The 21,042-nt window shown below is 52.4% G+C and overlaps 3 protein-coding genes and 1 pseudogene across 4 annotated transcripts; 2 read left to right on the top strand and 2 right to left on the bottom strand.

Moving 5' to 3' along the window:
- The first annotated feature begins 5 nt into the window (after window positions 1-5).
- LOC100823928 (probable lysophospholipase BODYGUARD 4) lies at window positions 6-1,921 on the top strand. The gene is made up of 3 exons (XM_014896939.2): window positions 6-608; window positions 712-1,061; window positions 1,148-1,921. Exons 1-3 carry the CDS (start codon window positions 44-46, stop codon window positions 1,667-1,669), a joined length of 1,437 nt encoding a protein of 478 aa, XP_014752425.1. The 5' UTR covers window positions 6-43; the 3' UTR covers window positions 1,670-1,921.
- A 5,774-nt stretch (window positions 1,922-7,695) lies between these two features.
- On the bottom strand, window positions 7,696-9,220 carry LOC112269776 (annotated as a pseudogene).
- A 5,782-nt stretch (window positions 9,221-15,002) lies between these two features.
- Window positions 15,003-16,217, bottom strand: LOC100823626. 2 transcript variants are annotated; one of them, XR_731138.2, is made up of 3 exons: window positions 15,844-16,217; window positions 15,493-15,711; window positions 15,003-15,304 (listed from the first exon to the last, which is right to left on the bottom strand). XR_731138.2 is itself a non-coding variant. In XM_010235469.3 (2 exons), the coding sequence occupies exons 1-2, from the start codon at window positions 16,115-16,117 to the stop codon at window positions 15,662-15,664; spliced, it is 324 nt and encodes a 107-aa protein (XP_010233771.1). In that variant the 5' UTR covers window positions 16,118-16,217; the 3' UTR covers window positions 15,317-15,661. The 2 variants fall into 2 exon arrangements, 1 of the variants encoding a protein (XP_010233771.1); XM_010235469.3 differs by lacking the exon at window positions 15,003-15,304 and having other exon boundaries at window positions 15,317-15,711.
- A 350-nt stretch (window positions 16,218-16,567) lies between these two features.
- On the top strand, window positions 16,568-18,862 carry LOC104583414 (short-chain dehydrogenase/reductase 2b). The gene is made up of 5 exons (XM_010235460.3): window positions 16,568-16,905; window positions 17,406-17,652; window positions 17,751-17,828; window positions 17,997-18,182; window positions 18,287-18,862. The coding sequence occupies exons 1-5, from the start codon at window positions 16,745-16,747 to the stop codon at window positions 18,665-18,667; spliced, it is 1,053 nt and encodes a 350-aa protein (XP_010233762.1). The 5' UTR covers window positions 16,568-16,744; the 3' UTR covers window positions 18,668-18,862.
- Window positions 18,863-21,042: the final 2,180 nt, after the last annotated feature.

Here is a 21,042-nt window from a genome sequence, read left to right as displayed (position 1 = left end):
CTTCTTCTTCTTCCTCCCTCGATCCTCCAGACTCCACCCATCAATGGCGATCGTCAGACTCCACCCATCAATGGCGATCGTCGTCCGGACCCTCATCACGAACCTGCTCTCGCGCTGCCCGGCGGAATGGCGGCCGACGTGGGCGGCGGCGTACGTGGCGCTCACGGCCGCCGTGTTCGCCTTCCTGGACGCGCTCGACGCGCTCCTCTGCCTCGCATACGCCTTCATCGACGGCGTCCTCGAGGACAGCCCCGCCGCCTGCTGCTGCCGCCGCCGCCGCTCGCCCGCCGATGCCGACGACGAAGAAGGCGTGTCCGACACATTGTTCCTCCGCCGGAGCTTCTGCCGCGACGCGCTGCTCCGGCTCGTCGGCGCCGCGGCCGCCTCCGTGAGGCGGTTCGTCAAGAGCAGGAGCGGCGGCGGCGCGCCGGAGAAGAAGGGAACGGCTCCTCCTCCTCCGCGGTGGTCCGACTGCGGCTGCGACGCGTGCACGGCGTGGCAGAGGAAGACCGCCGGCGCCGGAGACGACGACAACGACGGTGGCGAGCGCCGGCCCCTGCTGCTGCACTCTGTCGTCGTCCACGACCCGCGGCCGGCGCACGACAAAGGTCCGAATGTCAGTTAACTGTCTGAATAACTGAATTCTCGTTATTCAGTTATCCACAGGAATGTCATGTCGTGTGCCAAACTGTCTGTTGAACAACAATGCAGCTGCCGATGCCGATGCCATGGAAGAAGAAGAGCACCCCGCGGCGGCGGCCGTGTTCATCCACGGCTTCACGTCGTCCTCCGCCTTCTGGACGGAGACCGTCTTCCCGCAACTCAACCGTCAGCGGCGGCTGCTCGCCGTCGACCTCCTCGGCTTCGGCGCCAGCCCCAAGCCATCCGACTGCGCCTACACGCTGCGCGACCACGTGTCGGCGATCGAGCGGACCGCCATGGGTCCTCTGCAAAATCCCAGCTCCTTCCACCTCGTGGCTCACTCCATGGGCTGCATCGTCGCCCTCGCCCTCGCCGCCAAGCACCCGGACCGCGTCAAATCCCTCACCCTCATCGCCCCGGTAATCAAATCAATCAGAAGTTCAGAGATCTGAATTTGATCCTGAGATAATGTATTTATGACTGTACGTGCTTTCTCTGCGATCAGCCCTACTTCCGGGGCGAGGGGAGGCCGGTGGCGGAGAAGAAGCTGTGGCCGCCGCTGCAGTTCGGGGCGGCGGTGATGACGTGGTACGAGCACATTGGCCGCACCGTCTGCTTCCTCGTGTGCAAGCACCACCGCCTCTGGGAGGCGCTCCTCCTCGGCGTCTGCAACCTCCTGCCGGCGACGACAGCATCCAGGACAGGCAGGCTGCTGAGGGACCTGACGAGGCACACGCACCGGTCGGCGTGGCGCACCATGCACAACGTGGTGTGCGGCGGCGCCAGGGCGGTGGAGCGCAGCCTCGACGCCCTGGCGCCGGTGCCGGTGAGGGTCGTCCACGGCGGGGGTGACAGGGTCGTCCCCGTCGAGTGCGCGAGGGAGCTCAAGTCGAGGCTTCCCCGGGCGGAGCTTCGGGTGTTGGATGGCTGTGATCACCGGACGGTGGTGTTCGGCAGGGAGAAGGAGTTCGCCGGCGAGCTCAGGGCCTTCTGGGAAGGCAGCGAGAAGAATACAGAGGTTATGTGATCGCCGGTATTACAAGATTTATCCCCCCAAAAAAATATTGGATTTCATTGATATGCATTGTAGTATATATACAAAGCGGAAGAGAACCGTAGTAGCATTTGTTGTTCTTTTTACATACCGTGATTCTTTGATTGTGCGATGTACAGGCAGCTCAACTTGCAGAGATGCGTGCAGTTAATTCCATACTGAATTGTCACTTTGTAAAATTTGCCTGTACAATACCAAAGAAAAGTATAAGATAACTGTGGACTAGAATCGCCAAGGAGGCCATACAGATAACTGAACCTAGAGTTCAGTAAAGATAACTGAACCTACAACGAAATGTAGATCGCTATGCTGTATTGCTTTGCTAGTTTGCTGGCAGCACTGACTGCAATGAGTTAATTTGGTCTGCAACTCTGCATAACCCCAACACGCGCCCAGCTAATTTCGCTTCGTCCCTGCTTATCTGACAAGAAAAAGAGCTCCTACCATTTGCCTCACTTGCCACCATGATGTAAACCAAGGCAGAGAGCCAAATGCAACATGCAAATTAGAAGTGGCATATGCTCAAGCTTAACAATTAATAGACCAGCAGCACGTTCTTGAATCTATCAAGTCCACAATATATTTACACTAAAAATAGCCAAGACAAATACATAACCATTAGGGCTTCATGTTCTGGCGAGACAAGTACCTTAAAACGAGACCATTGCTAATTTTGGCATAGATGCACGATCCCTACTTCAGTCCTTGTAGCAGTCCCCGTGGCAGTGTGGCACATACAAGGCTGACCAAGTAACTTTCACTCGCATCTTGTAAAGACCACAGGTAACCTCATCCTGGTCTTTACTTTTAACCAGTGGAGTGAACTTAGAGACGCTACTGGATATATCACCATCACCATCACCATAGGCGTCGATGTTGAGTATCAGCTTCTCGTCTTCTGTGGATGACCACACGACGCGATAACCGGACAATTCCGTCGTCGCCAACAGCCATGGCACCACCAACATCACTGTCATACAACAGAATGCTGTTTGGAACATCCGTGGTGCAAGCGGTTACTTTTCCGTGAGGCCCCGAAAGAACTTTGATCTCAACCGTGCCTTCCAGTGCATCTTTAACATATGCAAATACTAGTCGCACCTCACTAAGCCAGCTAGAAATAGTTATGCTCCCAACCTTAGACTCCGTTACTGTCGTGGCGGTGTCACGGCAGATGCCATATGATGGTTTATGTTGGGGCCGATGGACGAAGGAGGAAACGGAGGAGGGAGGACGTGATGAAAACCACACACAACACAAGAACACGCACACGGTTTATCCAGGTTCGGAGCCCTCTTGTTGAGGTAAAACTCCTACTCCTGCTTTGTAGTATTTGCCGAGATACCGAGATCTACAATGATGCTCCTTGAGCAGTTTTCTTGAGGAAGAAAAAGAAGAAGGGGAAACACTCGATGTCTAAGTGAAGGACCCCTCTCCTGAAAGGGGTAGTGCTCCTATTTATGGACCGCCAATTTTCACATGGACATGTGGGCCAAAGACTAATCTTATCTTCTACGGGCCCCGTCGGGCACGTCCTTCAGTTCCCTCTGGGGCGCACGGTAGGGGACAAGGCAGCTTTACTTTTCCTGGCGTTTGGCAACACGTACTGTAGCCACGCGCGCGCCAGCTTCCGTCATCGGTTCTCTTTCGGTGCTTCTTTGCGCAGCCGTCTGGCACTGCGACGTTAGCAGGGACTGATCTCCCGTGATAAAGAGGGCGTTGCTTTACTTTGCGACATGTGATAAGGATAAGACCGTTGCCGTCTCGGCGGTGGCCGAGATTGGACTGCTCGTACTTATCCTGCAACCACATAAGACAAGATAGGCATGCCGGCATACCCTTGGTATGCCGGCCTGATATTAGTTCAGCTTAAGGATGCTGACGTACATGCATGTGCCGGTTTTGCCTTCGTCATCTCGGCTAATGTGTGTTGGCATGACCCTACTCGGGGTCACCCCCCAACACTAGTCCCCGAAGCTGTTGTGGTCCGGCAGGGAAAGATGTCGGGCCACGACAGTTTCCCACACTCAAGCCACCAAAGCCTACCAGGGCTGAGCCGAGAAGGATGCCGAGACAATCCAAGCTATCTTAGCCGAGATCGGGTAATTCCGACATATCGAGTCGGCGTGCTTATTCAGCCCTGAGCCGAGATTCCTTTCTTCCTCGTTGCCAGCAGTAGAAAACTCGTTTCTGCCGACATTAATGCCACCTGTCCCTTGTACTCTGCGCTCTACTTAAATAATAGGAAGATAAGACCGAAGTACTGCCGGCGCGCCTTCCGAGGCGAGCATGTCGTCCCATCGGAGGCTTCGATGTTTCGTCGGCGGACATCGACTGGCTCCGCCGCACCCGACGGATCCCAGAAGAGGTGGAGTGCCGGATCCCCGGTGATGAGGTTGTGCCGACACCCGAATCCGGTGAGTGTGTCATCTTCCTTGCTCACTTCGAACGTGGATTCGCTCTCCCGGCTAGCGATTTCACTAGGCAATTTCTAGATTTCTTTGGCCTCCAGCCGCACCACCTTCTGGCAAACACCATTCTTACTCTCTCGGCATTTGTCACCTGCCGCGAAGCTTATCTCGGCCTCTGGCCTTCTATCGACTTGTGGGCCAAGTATTTCATGTTCCGGCCCCAAGTCCTTCTCGACAAGGACAATCCCGGCGCCGCTAAGCCCATGACTCAGTGCGGCGTCGCCACCGTCATACCCAGCCGAGGTTCGGCGTTCCCTCGGATCCAAGGTCTTGAGTCCTGCAAGAAATGGCTCAATACCTTCTTCTATGTCAAGAACTCCTCCGACTCCGACACCGACAAGATCAACCTGCCGGGATTCGTAGTCGGCCCTCCGGAAGAGAAGAAGAACTGGAAGCACGACCCCAAAGATTCTCTTCCCGAGATCAACGAGGTTCATGCCGGCATCCTCGACCTCAAGGCGAACGGGATGACGGCCGACGACTTGCTGGCGACATTTGTGTATCGGCGGTTATGCCCGCTCCAACGCCAGACACACAAGATGTGTTTCTACAGCGGCCAGTTCGACCCGAACCGGTATCAACCGTCCGGCTAGACAAGTTCGAAGTCCGGCGCCGAGTTAAGGCGATCGCGAAGACGAACTTGTCCGAGCATTGGGTCTGGGGTATGCCCGCGTTCAGCCGGAAGCACCGTCCGCCCCCGGTAAGTCTCTGTTTGTGTATGTCTTCCGTTCTCATCTGACATGATGGTTATGCCGACTTCCATCTGACAATGACTTATCTCGGCGCAACTTTTATTACTTTGTGCAGAGATTTACTCTTCAGCGCAATGAGGACAGGAATTCTCCGGATAAGCGCTTTGGGAGCGAGCGCTTGTCAATCGACGCGGAAGATCCGGACTCGGAGGACCATATGCCGATTGCTCATGCCGGCCCTCGTCGCGTCGGAGGTAATGACTCCCGACATCTTCTCATAGATATTAGAACACTTATCACCAAAATACTCATGCCTGCATTAACCCGGGAACAGCTGACTCGGGTGATCCCGTCGTTGCTGTGGCGTTGGGTCCGGCTGCTGCTGCGATGCCGGCCCACGAGAAGTGCGTCACCAAGACCGATCTTCCGTGGACCATGAAGCGGAAGAAAATCGCTTGTTGGCAACGGAAGCCGAAGCCCATGGTCGTTGGGTAAGATTTGCAGCATTTCAATTCCTGATGTCGGTATTCTTCTTAACCGTTATGAAGGTAACAAGCTTTCATTCCTGCAGGGAGGCTCTGACGGCCATGCAGTCTCAGACGTGCATTGTGTCTGAGATCCCAACAGCCTCATCTCCGCGTGCCGAGCCTTCAACTCAGGCCACGGGGGAGACCAAGACCGCCGTAGATCAGACATCTGCCGTCCGGGATGTCAGCCCTGGCATCGACGCTTCGAGCGTCGCACAAGCCGAGACATCTGCGGCCGGGACTTCGGCGGCCTAAGCTGCTCCTTTGTCAGCAGCGCCTGAGGCGCAAACACAGCCGCAGGCCATGGCAACTCCTCAACAGCTGGCCACACAGCCCCAAGGACCCCAAACCGCAGCAACGCCACCATCGCCGCCGCCGCAGCCGCAAGCTACCCAACTAGCGGCTACACGAGCGAAGAAGACTAGGAGCTCCGCTATCCCGGCAGGACAAGAGCCTCCTAGTTCTTCCAGCTCGGCATCTGTCCGGGGTACTCAGGGAGTTCCCCTTGGGACGGCAAGCGGGCAAAGCTGGGGATTGCTTGGCCAGTTCGTGATGGACTGGAATAGCGCCGATACCTACGAGGTGACCTCCGGCACCCTCCAGACAACGCGGCAGAATCCTTTGGTGGGGCCCGCACCTGTGGCCACTCCGGAGTCTGTGTCGGCCCGGATGTTCCAGGCGAGGGTCGCTTTGTTTGAGTCCAGCCGAGCTGCCGAGGTACGAAAAATTCCTTTGAAGTTTTTTACTTTATCTCTAGTATACATACTCCTAGTCCCCGAGGTTCAGAGCGAGTAAGAATTAGTCGGCCTGAAGCTCATCTCAGAAAACTTCAAACATTCTGCAACACTTAAAAAACTTCGAATGCCATTCCCCGAGATTCAGGCCGGGTTTAGAATAGTCGGCCTAAAGCTTAAAAACTTCAGACACTTATTCCCCGAGATTCAGGCCGGGTTTAGAATAGTCGGCCTGAAGCTGATAACTGTTGACTTTGCACTGCAATAGAATTAATTGTAGATCATCGTCTTGTAGAGCTACATGAATAAGCACACCAGCACTTTCAAAGTCTTGCTTGCGGCGCACAAGAAGCTGGCGGCGGAGCACAAAGCTTTGGTAGCCGAGCATCAGAACAAGAGTAATTACACTTCCACCGACATAAAGCTATGTCCGACTATTTATGTACTATGAAAACTGATATGCGCTCTCATTCACAGCCGAGGACGACGCTCAAGTGTCGGAGCTCTTGAAGCGCGTCACGGAAGTGCAAGGTATAATATTATCCTTATCTCGGGTTTCATCCATTTTAAACTTGAGCTCTTGTAATTCATGTCCTCCAAACAGATGAGAAGACTCGGCTGGAGGAACAACACCGGGATGAGGTGGCCCGGCTAAAGGCGCAGCTCGAAGCGCAGGCAGAGGTGCACAAGGCCGAGGTAGTTCAACTTACCTCGGCTCTCTCTACCCAAGCCGATGAGAAGATCCGCCTAGAGGGCGAAGTGTGGAAATGCAAAGATCTTGTCGCCAAGGCCAAGACCACCCGCCTGTTCAGCGTGTGCAAGCGGGATCTCGTCAAGATAGACGGGATGCTAACCAATAAGTTTCCCTTGTCCAAATCTTTTCCTTTGAGCATTTGGCCGAAAGCAACAATAGGGTGCCGAGATTCATTACTTCCTTTTTGTCTTTGCCAGAATTTTTTCCACACTCTACCGAGACCTCTCAGGCCGCCGTGATCAAAGTGCGCGGAAGAAGGGATCCAGCCAGGGCATTACCCTCAGAATATGATCTGGAAGACTACCTCGTCAGCATCGCGAGTCGCGTCAAGTCCCTGAAGTCTTTCGGGGTCAACATGCTCAATGCCGGCATTCGTGCCTTCCGAGCTCTGTGGCCGGGAGAAGAAGCTCCAACTGGCATACCGGAACTGGCGAAGCTCTCCTGGGGGTGGAGGACCGGCTAAACGAGTGGCCGCTCGTGTCGGCGCCGACGAGGCTCTGTCGTTCGTACTTTCTTGGTACGACAGCATTAACCTCGACGTGCTGCAGTCCATGCGCGTCGGCTCCCCCTTCCTCTCGGACCCGGAGATGATTGCGAAGCGTCAGGAGCGGGCCTACTCCTTCATTCAATATGCCGATGTGCATAAATTCGTGGAAGGTCCGACATCAGACGCGGACGAGGAGGCGACCGAGGAAGATGAAGAGGAAGTTGACGAAGAGATTGTGGTCGAGTCGGCTTCCACCGCGACAGACGCTCCGAGTGCCGGCACCAACAATCCTTCTGCTTCATCTTAATTATGTCGGAACAAACATTTAAATTTATCAGATCCCCGAGATGCTGGGTGCAGATGTAAACAATTTAAAGTACTTTTGGTTGTGAGGCACAACACTTTTAATTTGCTTATGCCTTTTTTAATTATCAAGTTCCCAACCGAGTCCCCGAGTTTATTTTTCTGTTGGTGAAATTTTATGACTTCGGTTCTTTGTCTGCCTTGTCGGCGTTCGACGTACGAATCGCGAAGTCATAGAATAGACCTTTCAAAAAAGCTTAAACTCAAAAAACTCGCCTGGAAGTGCCCGATACAGGGAGGAAATGCCGGGTCGTTTTTCATGTGTTCGGCAATCTCGTACCCATACTCTAGCTTTCCATGAAGCCGGGTTGCGGACAGCAGCTAAGTCATACAAGGGATTTTCAGTACCGACACACTACTAAACCGACATGAGATTACACAATTAAGCCATGCCGACATACAAATAGATAAATGTAATACAACACTTAAATAGCATGAAAGTCCTCGAGTTCCTTTTAAGAACCCGGCGGATAATTTCATTGTCCCAAAATATTCAACATAAGGAAAAAAGACGATACAAATACTCATCTCTTAAGTATAGAACGGACGAAGCAAAGCTACATTCCATAGCCTTTTGGTTTCCTCGCCCGACCGGTCCATTCTGTTCGCGTTGGGATCCTGTGCATCTATAAGATAGTAGGAATCATTGTGTAACGCTTTGCTCACAATGAAGAGTCCTTCCCATGTGGGCGACAGGTTATGCATGCCGGATGTGCGCTGCACAAGTCGGAGCACGAGGTCTCCTTTCCGGAATACTCGTGGGTTTACCTTCCGGCTGTGATAACGCCTTAGGTGTTGTTGATAGATGGACGACCAAGATAGAGCCAATTCCCGTGTTTCTTCGAGCAGGTCGACATCATTTTCTCGGGCCTCTTTTACCTCGGCTTCCGTATACATGGTCACTCGCGGAGAGTCATGTTCAATGTCGGCTGGTAAGACAGCTTCTGCCCCGTATACGAGGAAAAATGGCGTGTAGCCTGTGGAGCGATTTGGAGTTGTCCTGAGACTCCATAGCACAGCCGAAAGTTCATCTAGCCAGCATCCTGGAGTACGTTCCAGTGGCTCAATTAGCTGAGGTTTTATGCCGGCTAGAACCATGTCGTTTGCTCTTTCAACTTGTACATTGGACTGAGGATGTGCCACGGAGGCGATATCCAGCCGGATTTTCTTATCCGCGCAAAAGGTCCCTCCGCGAAGTTTGTTCCATTATCCATGATGACGCTGGACGGATAACCGTACCTCAAGATGATGTCTTTCAAAAATGACAGCGCGGTCTTGCCGTCACACTTCCGTATTGGCTTCACTTCTATCCATTTGGTGAATTTGTCAATCATGATCAAGATATGCGTCATGCCTCCTCGCGCCCACTTGAAGGGTCTCACCATATCCAAACACCAAACAGCAAACGGTCAAGTAATTGGGATAGTCTTGAGCTCAGATGCCGGCATATGAATCTTGCTGGCATATCTCTGGCAACCGTTGCATTTCCGGACCATGTCCTCTGCTTCTTGTAGCGCACTTGGCCAGTAGAAACCATGCCGGAATGCCTTGCCCACCAATGTTCTTGAAGAGGCATGATGACCGCACTCTCCTTGTTGAATATCCCAGAGTATCTCCTGCCCTTCTGCCGGCTCAAAGCATCGCTGCAAGACGTTAGTAACACTTCTCTTGTATAGTTCGCCATTGATGATCGTCTGCACGAGTGCCTCATACTCGAGGACATTGTTGGACACTGCAAAATGAATTTGCAGCACATATTTAAGTTATTCGCGCTTAGGCGAAGTTAGGACTATGCCGGCACCAAGTCCACTTTTCATTTTGGAGCCGTCAAAATACATCTTCCAGTAGCTAGTTTCAGGTGGCGGTGGTTCATATTCCATCTCGGCCCAATCCACCAGGAAATCCGCCAAAGCCTGAGACTTTACGGCATCTCGCCTATTATACTGCAGCGTGTAGGGTGCTAACTCAATAGCCCATTTTGCTATCCAGCCGCTTGCATCTTTATTGCTCATGATTTCCGAGATGGGCGCTTCACATATAACCCGGATCTGATGTGCGTCAAAATAATGCTTCAGCTTCTTTGCCGCCATATACACGTCGTATGCAATCTTCTGGTAGGGGGGGGGGGGTAATTCTGTTTAGACGACGATAACACCTCGCTCAGGTAATATACCGGCCTTTGTACCGACTTGCCATCTTCGTCTCTTTCCACCACTATGACGGCGCTGACGACTCGGTTTGTTGCTGCTATATACAGCAACATCGGCTCTTGCGCCATTGGCGAGGCTAATATCGGCGCCGTAGCAATCATTTTCTTCAGCTCTTGGAAGGCCACTTCTGCCTGTTGTGTCCACACAAACTTGTCAGTTTTCTTCATCAGCTGGTATAAGGGCATTGCCTTTTCACCCAGCCGACTAACGAAACGACTTAGCGATACTAGGCATCCGGTGAATTTCTGCACATCTTTGAGACATTTCGGCAGTTTCATTCTCTCTATGGCAGCGATTTTCACATGGTTCGTTTCTATACCTCGGCTTGATACCAAGAACCCGAGTAGCTTCCCTGCCGGCACACTGAATGTGCATTTGGCCGGGTTTAGTTTCATTCGGAATCTCCTCAGATTTGCGAATGTTTCCCGGATATCATCCAGCAGCGTGGCGCTTTCTCTGTTTTTTATGACGACATCGTCGACATATACCTGCACATTTTTGCCGAGTTGATCATGCAAACATTTCTGCATGCATCTTTGATAATTAGCGCCTGCATTTCTCAAACCAAATGGCATAGTGCGATAGCAATAAGCCCCGAACGCGGTGATAAACGATGTCTTTGTTTGATCATTAGGGTTCAGCGGTATCTGGTGAAAACCAGAGTACGCGTCTACAAAAGATAGCAACTCACACCCGACAGTGGAGTCGATCACTTGATCGATCCGAGATAATGGGAAAAGATCTTTGGGACATGCCTTGTTCAGGCCGGTGTAGTCGATACACATGCGTCACACCTTGGCAGCAGTTGGGTCATCTTTCTTCTTCTCAACCATGACCGGGTTTGCCAGCCAGTCGGAATGCAACACTTTCATGATAAAGCCGGCAGCTAGAAGCCGAGATATCTCTTCCGATATGATTTTCCTTCTATTGTCGGCGAAGCGTCGAAGGGGCTGCTTTACCGGTCTTGCGTCTGGCCTGACATGTAATGAGTGCTCAGCCAACTCCCTCGGCACACCTAGCAGGTCTTGATTTGACCATGCGAAGATGTCCCGATTCTCACGGAGGAAGCTGGTGAGCTCGCCTTCCTATTTCGCGTTTAGGCCGGCACTAATGATAACGGTGCGGTCCGAGAACTCACTGTCGACCGGGATCTTCTTCGTCCCCTTGGCTGCCTGAAAGGCCACGCTTCCATGGGGATTGGTCATAGCCGGCAGGCTAATCTGTGCCGACTGAGCCAATGCAACAGCCTCTTGCAACTTCTTCTCGCCAGCGATAACCAGTGACTCGGCCAAAGCAGACCCTGCCGCCGCGCACTCCATCGAACGCTTATAGTTGCCGATAATGGTTATGGTATCGTTCGGTCCCGGCATCTTCATCTTCAGATAGCCAATGTGAGTTGTCGCCATGAATTTGGCCAATGCCGGTCTGCCAAGCAGCGCATGGTATGGACTGCTGAGGTCCACCACCTCGAACACCAAGTTCCCGGTTCGACAGTTCTCCCTGGTGTCGAATAAGACGTCAACTCGGATCTTGCCTACCGGGGCACAAGACACTCCCGGCACAATACCATGAAAGGTAGTCCGGCTAGGCTCAAGCATGTTATCAGTAATGCCAAGCTTGAGCATCGTGTCCCGGTACATGATGTTTATGCTGCTCCCATTATCAATGAGAACCCGAGTGAACTTGACGTTAATGTCAGGCCCAATGAGCGTCGGGTCAATCACCAGAGCATAACCACCAGGATTTGGCATGACTTCGGGATGATCTGCCCGGTTCCAGTTGAGCTCCTGTTCTGACCATTACATAAACTTTGGCACAGCCGGCACAACAGCATTGACTTCCATCTCCCGCCTGTGCTGACTCTGCTTGTCAGTCGGCTCCGTGATGAAGATCATGTAGCTCTGGTGATGCTCATTGTATTCATTTCTTTCGGCATATTCTAGGATACCTTGGTCTTCCACCTGATTGACAGCATTGTTTGCCGGGGGGGGGGGGGGGTCCCTGGATCTGGGCGTTAGCACCTGTGAGCGGCAGAGGAGGGGGTAGCCGACTTGCCTCACCCTTCTCGGCCCGCTGCATCCTGCTGCATTGCCGGGTTGTATGATTTGCCGGTTTGCTAGGATTAGTCGTGTGAAAACGACAAGGCTGATCCAGCATCATCTCGAACGTGTACTTCTGCTTATCTTGCCAGGGCTTCTTTTGCTCTCCCTTCTTGGCCCACTACTGATTTCCAGTCTTTTGACGCTGGCTCGCGCCGGCGTCAGGTTGATCCTGAATAGCTGCGACATGAGCCGGCCCATACCGGTAATCCGGCCTGTCATCCCTTCTCTTGTTGCGGTGATCTTGATGATCATTCCTCCGGAACGTCCCGGCAGGATTATATGTCGGCTGCTCTCTTTGCGGTTCTGCCGGCATCAGCGACGGCTGAGTCGGATCACCCAATGCATACATGTTGGCGATTTTGATCATTTTGGACAGAGTGGCCAGCCACAACATGCTGCGATGCCGGCACCCTTGAGCAAACCACGCTATGGCCTGCGACTCCACTATCCCTTCACAAGAATTGCGGAGATTGTTCCATCTTGTGAGGTAATCCCGGTCGGTCTCATTGTCCCTTTGCTTGCACATGGACAGTTGCTGCGGGCGGTTTGGCCTCTTGTAGGTGCTAGTGAAATTGCTGACAAAGGCCTCTTCAAAGTCTATCAAGCAATTGATGTTGCCTTCTGGCAAATTGTTCAGCCATATCCTGGCCGGCCCTACCAGCATCTGGGGTACATATCGTACTGCCCATCTGCGATTGCCGCCTGCCACATGCACAGCAGTGACATAGTCTTCCAGCCAATCTTCCGGCTTAGTGCTGCCGTCATATGTTCTCGTACCCCTGGGCAGCTGGAAACCCTGGGCTGGTGTCTCCCTCATGATCCGGTGTGCGAAAAAACGCGGTCTCGGAGGGCCTTGTTCTTCCAGAAGCTCCGATAGATAGATTCTGTCGAGCCGATGTCAAGTATCCAGCGGCGACACTTGCCTGTTCCCTACTCGGGCTCCGAGTGGGCCGAGATTGTCACGTTCTCGCCTGAGATAGCCTTCATCAGCCATGGCCGAGTACCCGTCATCGTAACGGTCTTGCCGGCGATCTTCACCTCGATACAAGGGGTTGCGCGCCGACACCCTGCTGACCTGCAGTAGTATTGGGTGCCGGACCCCGAGCTTGGTGTCCGTGACCAGCCGAGTGACGCTCTTGCTGGTCTGGGCGATTGTTGCCGAGACGCATACCACTTCGGCCGTCCTCGACTCTCCTGACCATTTGCTTCTCGGCCATGGCCAGATCATAACGCTCTAGTCGCTTATCTTGGCCTGAGTTGACACTCTTGTCTCGTTTTCCACCAGGCGAAGACGCTTGCTTGTTAAACCGGCCATCAGCGCCTGCGGCCGAGTGAATGACTTGAGATGCACCGGGCTTGCCGTGCATCCTCATGTATGCCTCATTCTACTCGTTAGCTATGCGGAGCAATTCTTTCACGCGCAACTGCTGCAGAAGGAGCGCCTCTCCCGTGAGATTTAGCAACTCTTCTTCCGCGGCCTCGGCGGCCCTGGGTTCTTAACAGGGGTGTTGTATTTTGGCTTCAGTGCCGAGGCAAAACTTGCCGACAGCGGGTATCGCCCTGCCATCTCTAGCTATCTCGGCATTCAGGTTCCTGCCACGATTACGCATTTCTCCAACTCGGCTAGGGTTAGTCAGTGCAGTAGAATTGAGACCATGAGCTTTGTTATACTCACGGAGCGAAATATCAAGCTCTTGCCGAGTGCGAGCCACGTCAACAGCTTCTTGTAGTAATTTCTAGCGCTCCAACTCCAACTCAGCCTGCAGCTGGGCCGGGTTAGTGTTTGACGCTACCGGCGCGGTCAGCCATTCGATGGTGGCCTGGAGCTGAGTCGGCTTTGGCGGCAGAGCTGATGTGCCGGCTTAAGCAGCGATGTTCTCCGGCTTCTCCATGGGGAACTTCGCTGTTCTGCCGGATTTGCTAGGGAGTGCGCCACTCTCCGTCGCACCCTTGCCAGCATCGCCGCCGTGAGCCGTCACCATGACCTCCACACGGTCAGCGGGGCAGTCGACATGCCGGCCGCGAACCGTGCAGACAGCGGAGGGATCTTCGGCTACCACCACCTGCTCGGGGTATCTGCAAGTACTGTCAATGGCGACATAAACCTCATGCATGCCGAAGTTGATGAAGCGGCCGGCGCAGGGAAGCGGCGTCGTTGAAGCAGCCCGCGTTGTTGTCGATGAAGCCCAGAGAGCCGAATTTCTGGACCAAACCGGAGACCACGCGCTCTCCGGTGACGAGAAAGCTTCCCGTCCAGATGAAAACTCCAGCCAGCGCCGCTGCTAGCCCCACGATGGGCGTCAACTGTCGTGGTGGTGTTACAGCAGATGCTATATAATGGCTTATGTTGAGACTGATGGACGAAGGAGGAACCGGAGGAGGGAGGACGTGATGAAAACCAAGCACAACACAAGAACACGCACACGGTTTACCTAGGTTCGGAGCCCTCTTGTTGAGGTAAAACTCCTACTCCTGCTTTGTAGTATTTGCCGAGATACCGAGATCTACAATGGTTTTCCTTGAGCAGTTTTCTTGAGGAAGAAGAAGAAGAAGGGGAAACCCTAGATGTCTAAGTGAATGACCTCTCTCCTGGGAGGGGTAGTGCTCCTATTTATGGACCGCCAATGTCACACTGACATGTGGGCCAAAGGCTAACCTTATCTTCTACGGGCCCCGCCAGGCACGTCCTTCGGTTCCCTCTGGGGCGCACGGCGGGGGACAAGGCAGTTTTACTTTTCCTGTCGTCTGGCAACACGTACTGTAGCCACGCGCGCGCCGGCTTCGTCATCGGTTCTCTTTCGGTGCTTCTTTGCGTAGTCGTCTGGCACTACGACGTAAGCAGCGACTGATCTCCCGTGATAAAAAGGGTGTTGCTTTACTTTGCGCCATGTGATAAGGATAAGACCGTTGCCACGTCTCGGCGGTGGCCGAAATTGGACTGCTCGTACTTATCCTGCAACCACATAAGACAAGATAGGCATGCCGGCATATCCTTGGTATGCCGGCCTGATATTAGTTCAGCTTAAGGATACCGATGTACATGCCTGTGCCGGCTTTGTCTTCATCATCTCGGCTAATGTGTCGGCGTAACCCTACTCGGGGTCATTCTCCTGACAATTACTAGGCTAAGCATCACGTCAATCAATGCTTTGCTAAATTGTCTGTCATTGCGCTCTTCATCTTCGTTGATCTTAAGATTTATCTCGAAGAAAGCTCCACCAAGATAAACAACTCCTCTAGTTGGGCCAGTCAGAATCAGATCTTCATTCTACAGAGAAGGTTACACAAGGAGTAAACAAAATGTTCCTTCAAGTAATACAGTGGCATTTTTATTGTACATTGACTTTGCTCTAAGAACATATGTTCCTTTACAGTGGCATCACCAAGACTTCTAGTAACTGCAAGAGAAATTTGCAGATCAGCAAGATGCAAATAAAGGGCTGTGCTGTTATGTACCTCTGACCGGACTACTTGGCAATTGCTTCTGTCGCGTCGGAAGATGCTGATACACCTATAATCCAGTTCGTCTCTGACTATCACGGTCCCATACACATTTACTGGGTAGCCAATATCCGAGGACACTATCTTCAGAGAGAGTACGTTTAACGAGTCACACAACCTATTGTTATCCGTGATAACCGAATTCGATCATGTAGCGCATCGGACCATACCGTGCTGAGATCGAGAGACAAAATAGAGTGAAGTTAGTTTACAACGTGGCAAGAGTCTCAAGGTAGAAGAAGCTGAGATCGACTGTGATAACAACAGCTCAAAGGATAATAACAAGTTGAGATCTGTAGCACATACTCTCTTCGTCGAGGTCGAAGACGGTGAGGTCGAGGAACCAGAGGCGGGTGTAGGAGCCGGATCCCGTCTTGGGGCCGTGCTCGTAGAGCTCGTCCTCCAGAGCCCGTCTGACTTCCTCCTTGGCCTTCTCCTCCGGCGTGGCGAGCTCCCAGGGCATCATCTTCCGAGGCTTGATGCTCTGCTGGCGTCGCTGCTGCTTCGCGTCCATGGCCTCTTCTTCGTCCTCCTCGATGTAGGCCGGAAGAACGCCGTCGACATCGTCGTCGTCCTCCATGGGAATGGGAATGAGGTGGAAGCAAATCGATCGCCGCCTCCAAAGCCCTGAACTAAACGGCGAGATGAACGCAGAGGGAATAAGGACGAGTCAGCTATGGGTCTTCGTGGACCTGCTTGATGGGCTTCTATCTAACCACATTTTAAGGGCCCAAACTGGGTGAATAATAACAAGCCTGCTAACCACAGTCTGGGACTGGGACGACATACATGCTCAGTTCGCAGTCGCTATTGCAGACATGGGAGCCCAATGGAGACGCGACCTCTAATTGGGCTTTGGCCTAGTTATCCCTTCCACTTTCTTCCGCGTGCTGGGCCGCGGCCTTAGAAGCGTTGTACAAAGAAAAAAGGAGTGCTCTAAAAAAACAAAAACAAAAAGTAGGCGGGAGACCCTGCGTTGACGGTTGGCAACTAGGCGCTGAAAAGTCAGAGTCACCGGTCTCACTCCGAGCCTCTGACTGGATCGCGGGCCCCGCAACGCAGAGCCGACCCAGCAACTCCCGGGCGGCGGCGGGCGGCGCCGGCGCTGGCGAGGAAGACGGGGGAACCAACTCACGAGTGAGCGCAAAGACAATTAGTATACTAATCTGGAGATTAGGAGGACGTTTTAGGGTTAACCTGGAGCCTAATGACCCACCAACCCCCGGCACCCACCACCCCACGCGGCCGCCATCTGCTCGGGCCTGCTCTCCGCCTCCGCCTCCGCTCCCAACGAACCTTCCTCGCCGTCCGGATGGAGACGCCGCCGAGCGCCTCCGCCGCCGCCGACGCGAAGCAGGCACCACACAGGTTCGTAGCAGCTCTGCTCAGCAGATTTGTGCCTGCAAGTGATCTAGTGACTGGATGCGCACTGCAGATTTTTTTTGTTCCCATTGCTCCTGTTGTAGGTTAGATGATGTATAAGATGAATCCTACTATCAGTTTCCGCTCGCCATTCCTGATCTGGTGTAGCTTGGATTGGGTATATCGCGTTTCCGCAAATTTGTTGGTGCTTCCAATTGGCAGTGGTGCTCTTTTGTGCCCTTGGTTGCTTGTTGACTTTTTTCTTTGTTTGTTGACTTGTTCCAGCATCTTTGCTCGATGCTTAGTGGTTGCCCAGATCCACGGTTTTTCTGCAATTTTACTTGGCAGATTATCTGCATTTTATATTCTTCAGTGGGAAAATTCAGGCCAAGCAGATCACTTTACTAGTTAGGTGTATGCATCATCCCATATCTGTTACTGCTACTGTTTGAGCTGAAATGGACAGGGATACATGCTAATTTTTATTTTTTTTGCTTGTGCATCAGGCTTGCAGTGGTCACTGGTGGGAACAGAGGGGTTGGCTTGGAGGTGTGCCGCCAGCTTGCTGTACAAGGCGTGACAGTCATTCTCACGGCAAGGGATGAGAAGAGAGGGAAGGATGCCGTCGAGTCCATTTGCCGCGAGTCTAACCTCGACAACGTAATCCTCCACCCGCTCGATGTCACAGATGATGGTAGCGTCACCTCTTTAGCACGGTACATCGAGAGCAGATACGGGAAGCTTGACATTCTGGTAAATGGAGTTTCTTTGTTTGTTTGGTATTAGTTAAGTGGCATCACTTATGCATCTTCTTTGGGAACATGTATATGAGGATAGGATGTGTAATGCAGGTTAACAATGCAGCAGTTATAGGAGTTGCAGCAGATGAGGAAGGCCTGAAAGCTTTGAACCTTGATGCAGAGACATGGGTATGGATTTTTTTTCGCCATCTGAAGAATTATAGACTCGTTCTTGTAGTTTCAATTTCATTAAAGAATCCTGTTTTGCTTAATCCAAAATAAATAAATTCTGATATGCCTATGAATAATCCCTACACAGCATCACCAATGTTCAATTTCAACTTCTTTGTGATTCAGACATCCGGCAGAGCAGCCAATTTGCTCAAAGATGTGTTCCAGAATACCTATGATGTAGCATCGAATTGTCTCAACACCAATTACTATGGATGCAAGAGGGTAACAGAAGCTCTCCTTCCTCTATTGAATCTATCCACGTCAGGAGCAAGGATTGTCAATGCTTCCTCCCTTTCGTCAGAGTCGAAGGTATGTGCAGTTCTTCAAAATCCTCCAATACTGTAACAACTGACAAAATTTTATTTTACCAGATCATTATTTATGTTATCTCACATTTTCAATTTTGGTGCCAGCGAATGCCAAATGAGAAGCTAAGGAACGACTTGAGCAACATCGACATCTGGGACGAAGCGAGAATAGAAACGGTGCTGAACACTTTCATGGAAGACCTGAAGAACGGGCGGCTCGAAGAGGCAGGGTGGCCGATGATGCTGCCGGCTTACAGCGTGACGAAGATGGTGATCAACCTCTACACCAGGATCCTGGCAAGGCGGCACCCGGAGATGCGCATCAACTGCGTGCGCCCTGGCTTTGTCAAGACCGACATCAACTGGAACCTGGGGATCCTGACGCCCGAGCAAGGCGCAAGGGGACCGGTCATGCTGGCCTTGCTCCCCGAGGACGGGCCGACCGGGTGCTACTTTGATCAGACAGACATGGTGAATGTTTGGTAATTTGTCCACTGAATTCCCCTTGGCTTGTCAGATGCTATGTCGTGGTAACTTTATCTTCCTGCTTCTTGCGGATGTGCCTAAGGCCAATGGCCAGGACAAGTTTTCCATTCTTGTGTTATTGACACAAGTAAAAGAAATCAGTTCCAGTAACACTTAATTACGTTCCAATTATGATAATACATATCTAATTTATAAGTTTCAGTCCTTAATTAGCCGCACTGTCGGCCAGATCACTGCATATCAGCATGCACATACAATCTTCCTTCTTACCAGATTTTACACAAATCAAAGTTGCTATATCTTGCTGCCCCTGGGCTGGATTTCTGGTAATTAAGTTATGCCAAATCAATTTCAGCACAATGATCATTGTTGAGTACTAGAACGACTAGAACGTTATTTTCAGCATGTTGATCATTCGTGGGTAGGACGTGTATAACTGGAGAACACCGGATGATTAGCTTAGCGCTGGATTTCCAGTCAATAACTTCTGCCAAATCAATTTCCACGCATTTATCATTCGTGGGCAAGACTTTATAAATGAAGAATACCAGGGGCGATGGTGCTGGATTTCTAGTCATTAAGTTGTGAGGCCGCCGGCGAATGTAAAAAGAAAAAGGAAAACAAAAAGAAAACAAAAAGAAAAAGAAAAACGGCTGGATCAACGCCAGAAATCACGCTCGCGATACACACTCCTGGTTGGCGGTTTCCAAAAATCTTGCGGCGGCCTCCATCTGTTATTCTGTCCGGCGGAAGTGATTCGACTCCACCTCGCCATCCTTCGACACGGATCTCCGTGGAAACTCCGGCGGCCGGTCACATATATCGACGGAGTGGTCTCGTTCGATCACCACTACGTGATTAAGGCATTTTTCTATCACGGGGAGAGTGTGGCACAGTAGTATCGCCTGTCACATATGCTAACCGCGGAGTTGCACAGCAGGTGGGGTATTAAGGCGGTCTTCTCGCCGGTTTCCAATGCCAGTGCAGTCTCGCCGTATTGTCTACCCGCCTACCGGCTGGGTGGCGTTGGACGATTTGTTTCCGGATCTCCGGGAACGGACCCGTGGCGTAATTGGGGGACACCGGACTCGTTTGGCCCCGAGGCGGGGAAACCATATGCCTGGCTTCCTGCCGGGTTGTAACCCCGGCCGCCGCGGATTTGGGGGACGCGGCAATCCCTACCACGAGGAGATCTTCGTGGAGAGCATCGGAGAGTGCTCCACGGGAAGCAACGGGGAGTGCGACGCGGAGAGCGCCGACCGCACCCGCTCGCCGGCACAGGATGAGGCGGAGAGCGCCCGCGCGACGCAGCGACGCGCCTCCCGCCCTGAAGACGGAGCCGCTGTGGATGACGATGGAGCCGCCGTGCACGACGACGGCGCCGACGCGTCCAAGTAGTTCTTAGTATTAGTATTTTACAAAGTTTAAATTAATGTATTAACTAGTCCTCTCCTTTGTGATCGGCTCTATTAATTTATGAACTTACTAACTATTAGTTCGATCTTAATTCGATTTAAATCTTGGCATGAGAAGTGTTTGCATGATTATCGGCATGTTAATCCACAGCCGATGTGGCCTTAACCGCCAGGATTTAAATCTTGGTCTTGCTCATCGCTGACGACGTCCTCAAACACCGACCCGTGATGGATTGGATCGAGCTCCGCCGTAGTCGTCCGAGTCATCGGAGTTGTCTCCGTCGATCGGCTGTTGCATGGGGTTGATGACGCCGACGGCATCGTCCTTCTCCTGGCGGGGATTGGACCCTGCGACGAGGACGGACGGCAAAGACGTCACCGCACCTGCCGTTGCCTTTTCCACCGGGTCACGCCTTCCTCCTCCTCTGCTGGATCTGCCACGATCATGGCCTCCTCCTCTCTGTTACGATCACGGCCTCCTCCTACTCCACTGGATCTGTCACAATGACGGCTTCCTTCACAACTGCCACGACGTCGTCTGCTCCGCGCATTCGCTACATCGCCGGAGGTGGTGTGCGTCCGGGATGTTTTTTTCCCGCTAGATCAGAGGGAGGCGTGAGGGCAGTCGATGCGGACGACGTGGGTTTTATTCCATAACGGGCATATGCTGTCCAAGTACATATACATGTCGACGCCCTCGAATACATATACAGGTCGACGTTAACGAATACAGCCGCGTACAACCCCTTGCGACCCATATGGGCTTTCGAGTGCCATACACTGGATTGTACGCGGCGATATTTACAAAACTGCCACGACAGGCGAAGGGGTACGCGTCAATCCCAGTCGTCCTGGTGTTTTTGCCCGCCCGAGGGGCCTACGGAATGAGACATTAAATCAATTGTCTCATCCTACCCGAGGTTAATTTGCATCATTAAATTAATACCTTCGCTTTAATTG

This window comes from Brachypodium distachyon, chromosome 1 (assembly GCF_000005505.3).
Source record: "Brachypodium distachyon strain Bd21 chromosome 1, Brachypodium_distachyon_v3.0, whole genome shotgun sequence".
NCBI classification, from domain to species: Eukaryota; Viridiplantae; Streptophyta; class Magnoliopsida; order Poales; family Poaceae; genus Brachypodium; species Brachypodium distachyon.
The sequence above is the reverse complement of the archived record's forward strand: the minus strand, read 5'-3'. Positions and strand labels throughout refer to the sequence as shown.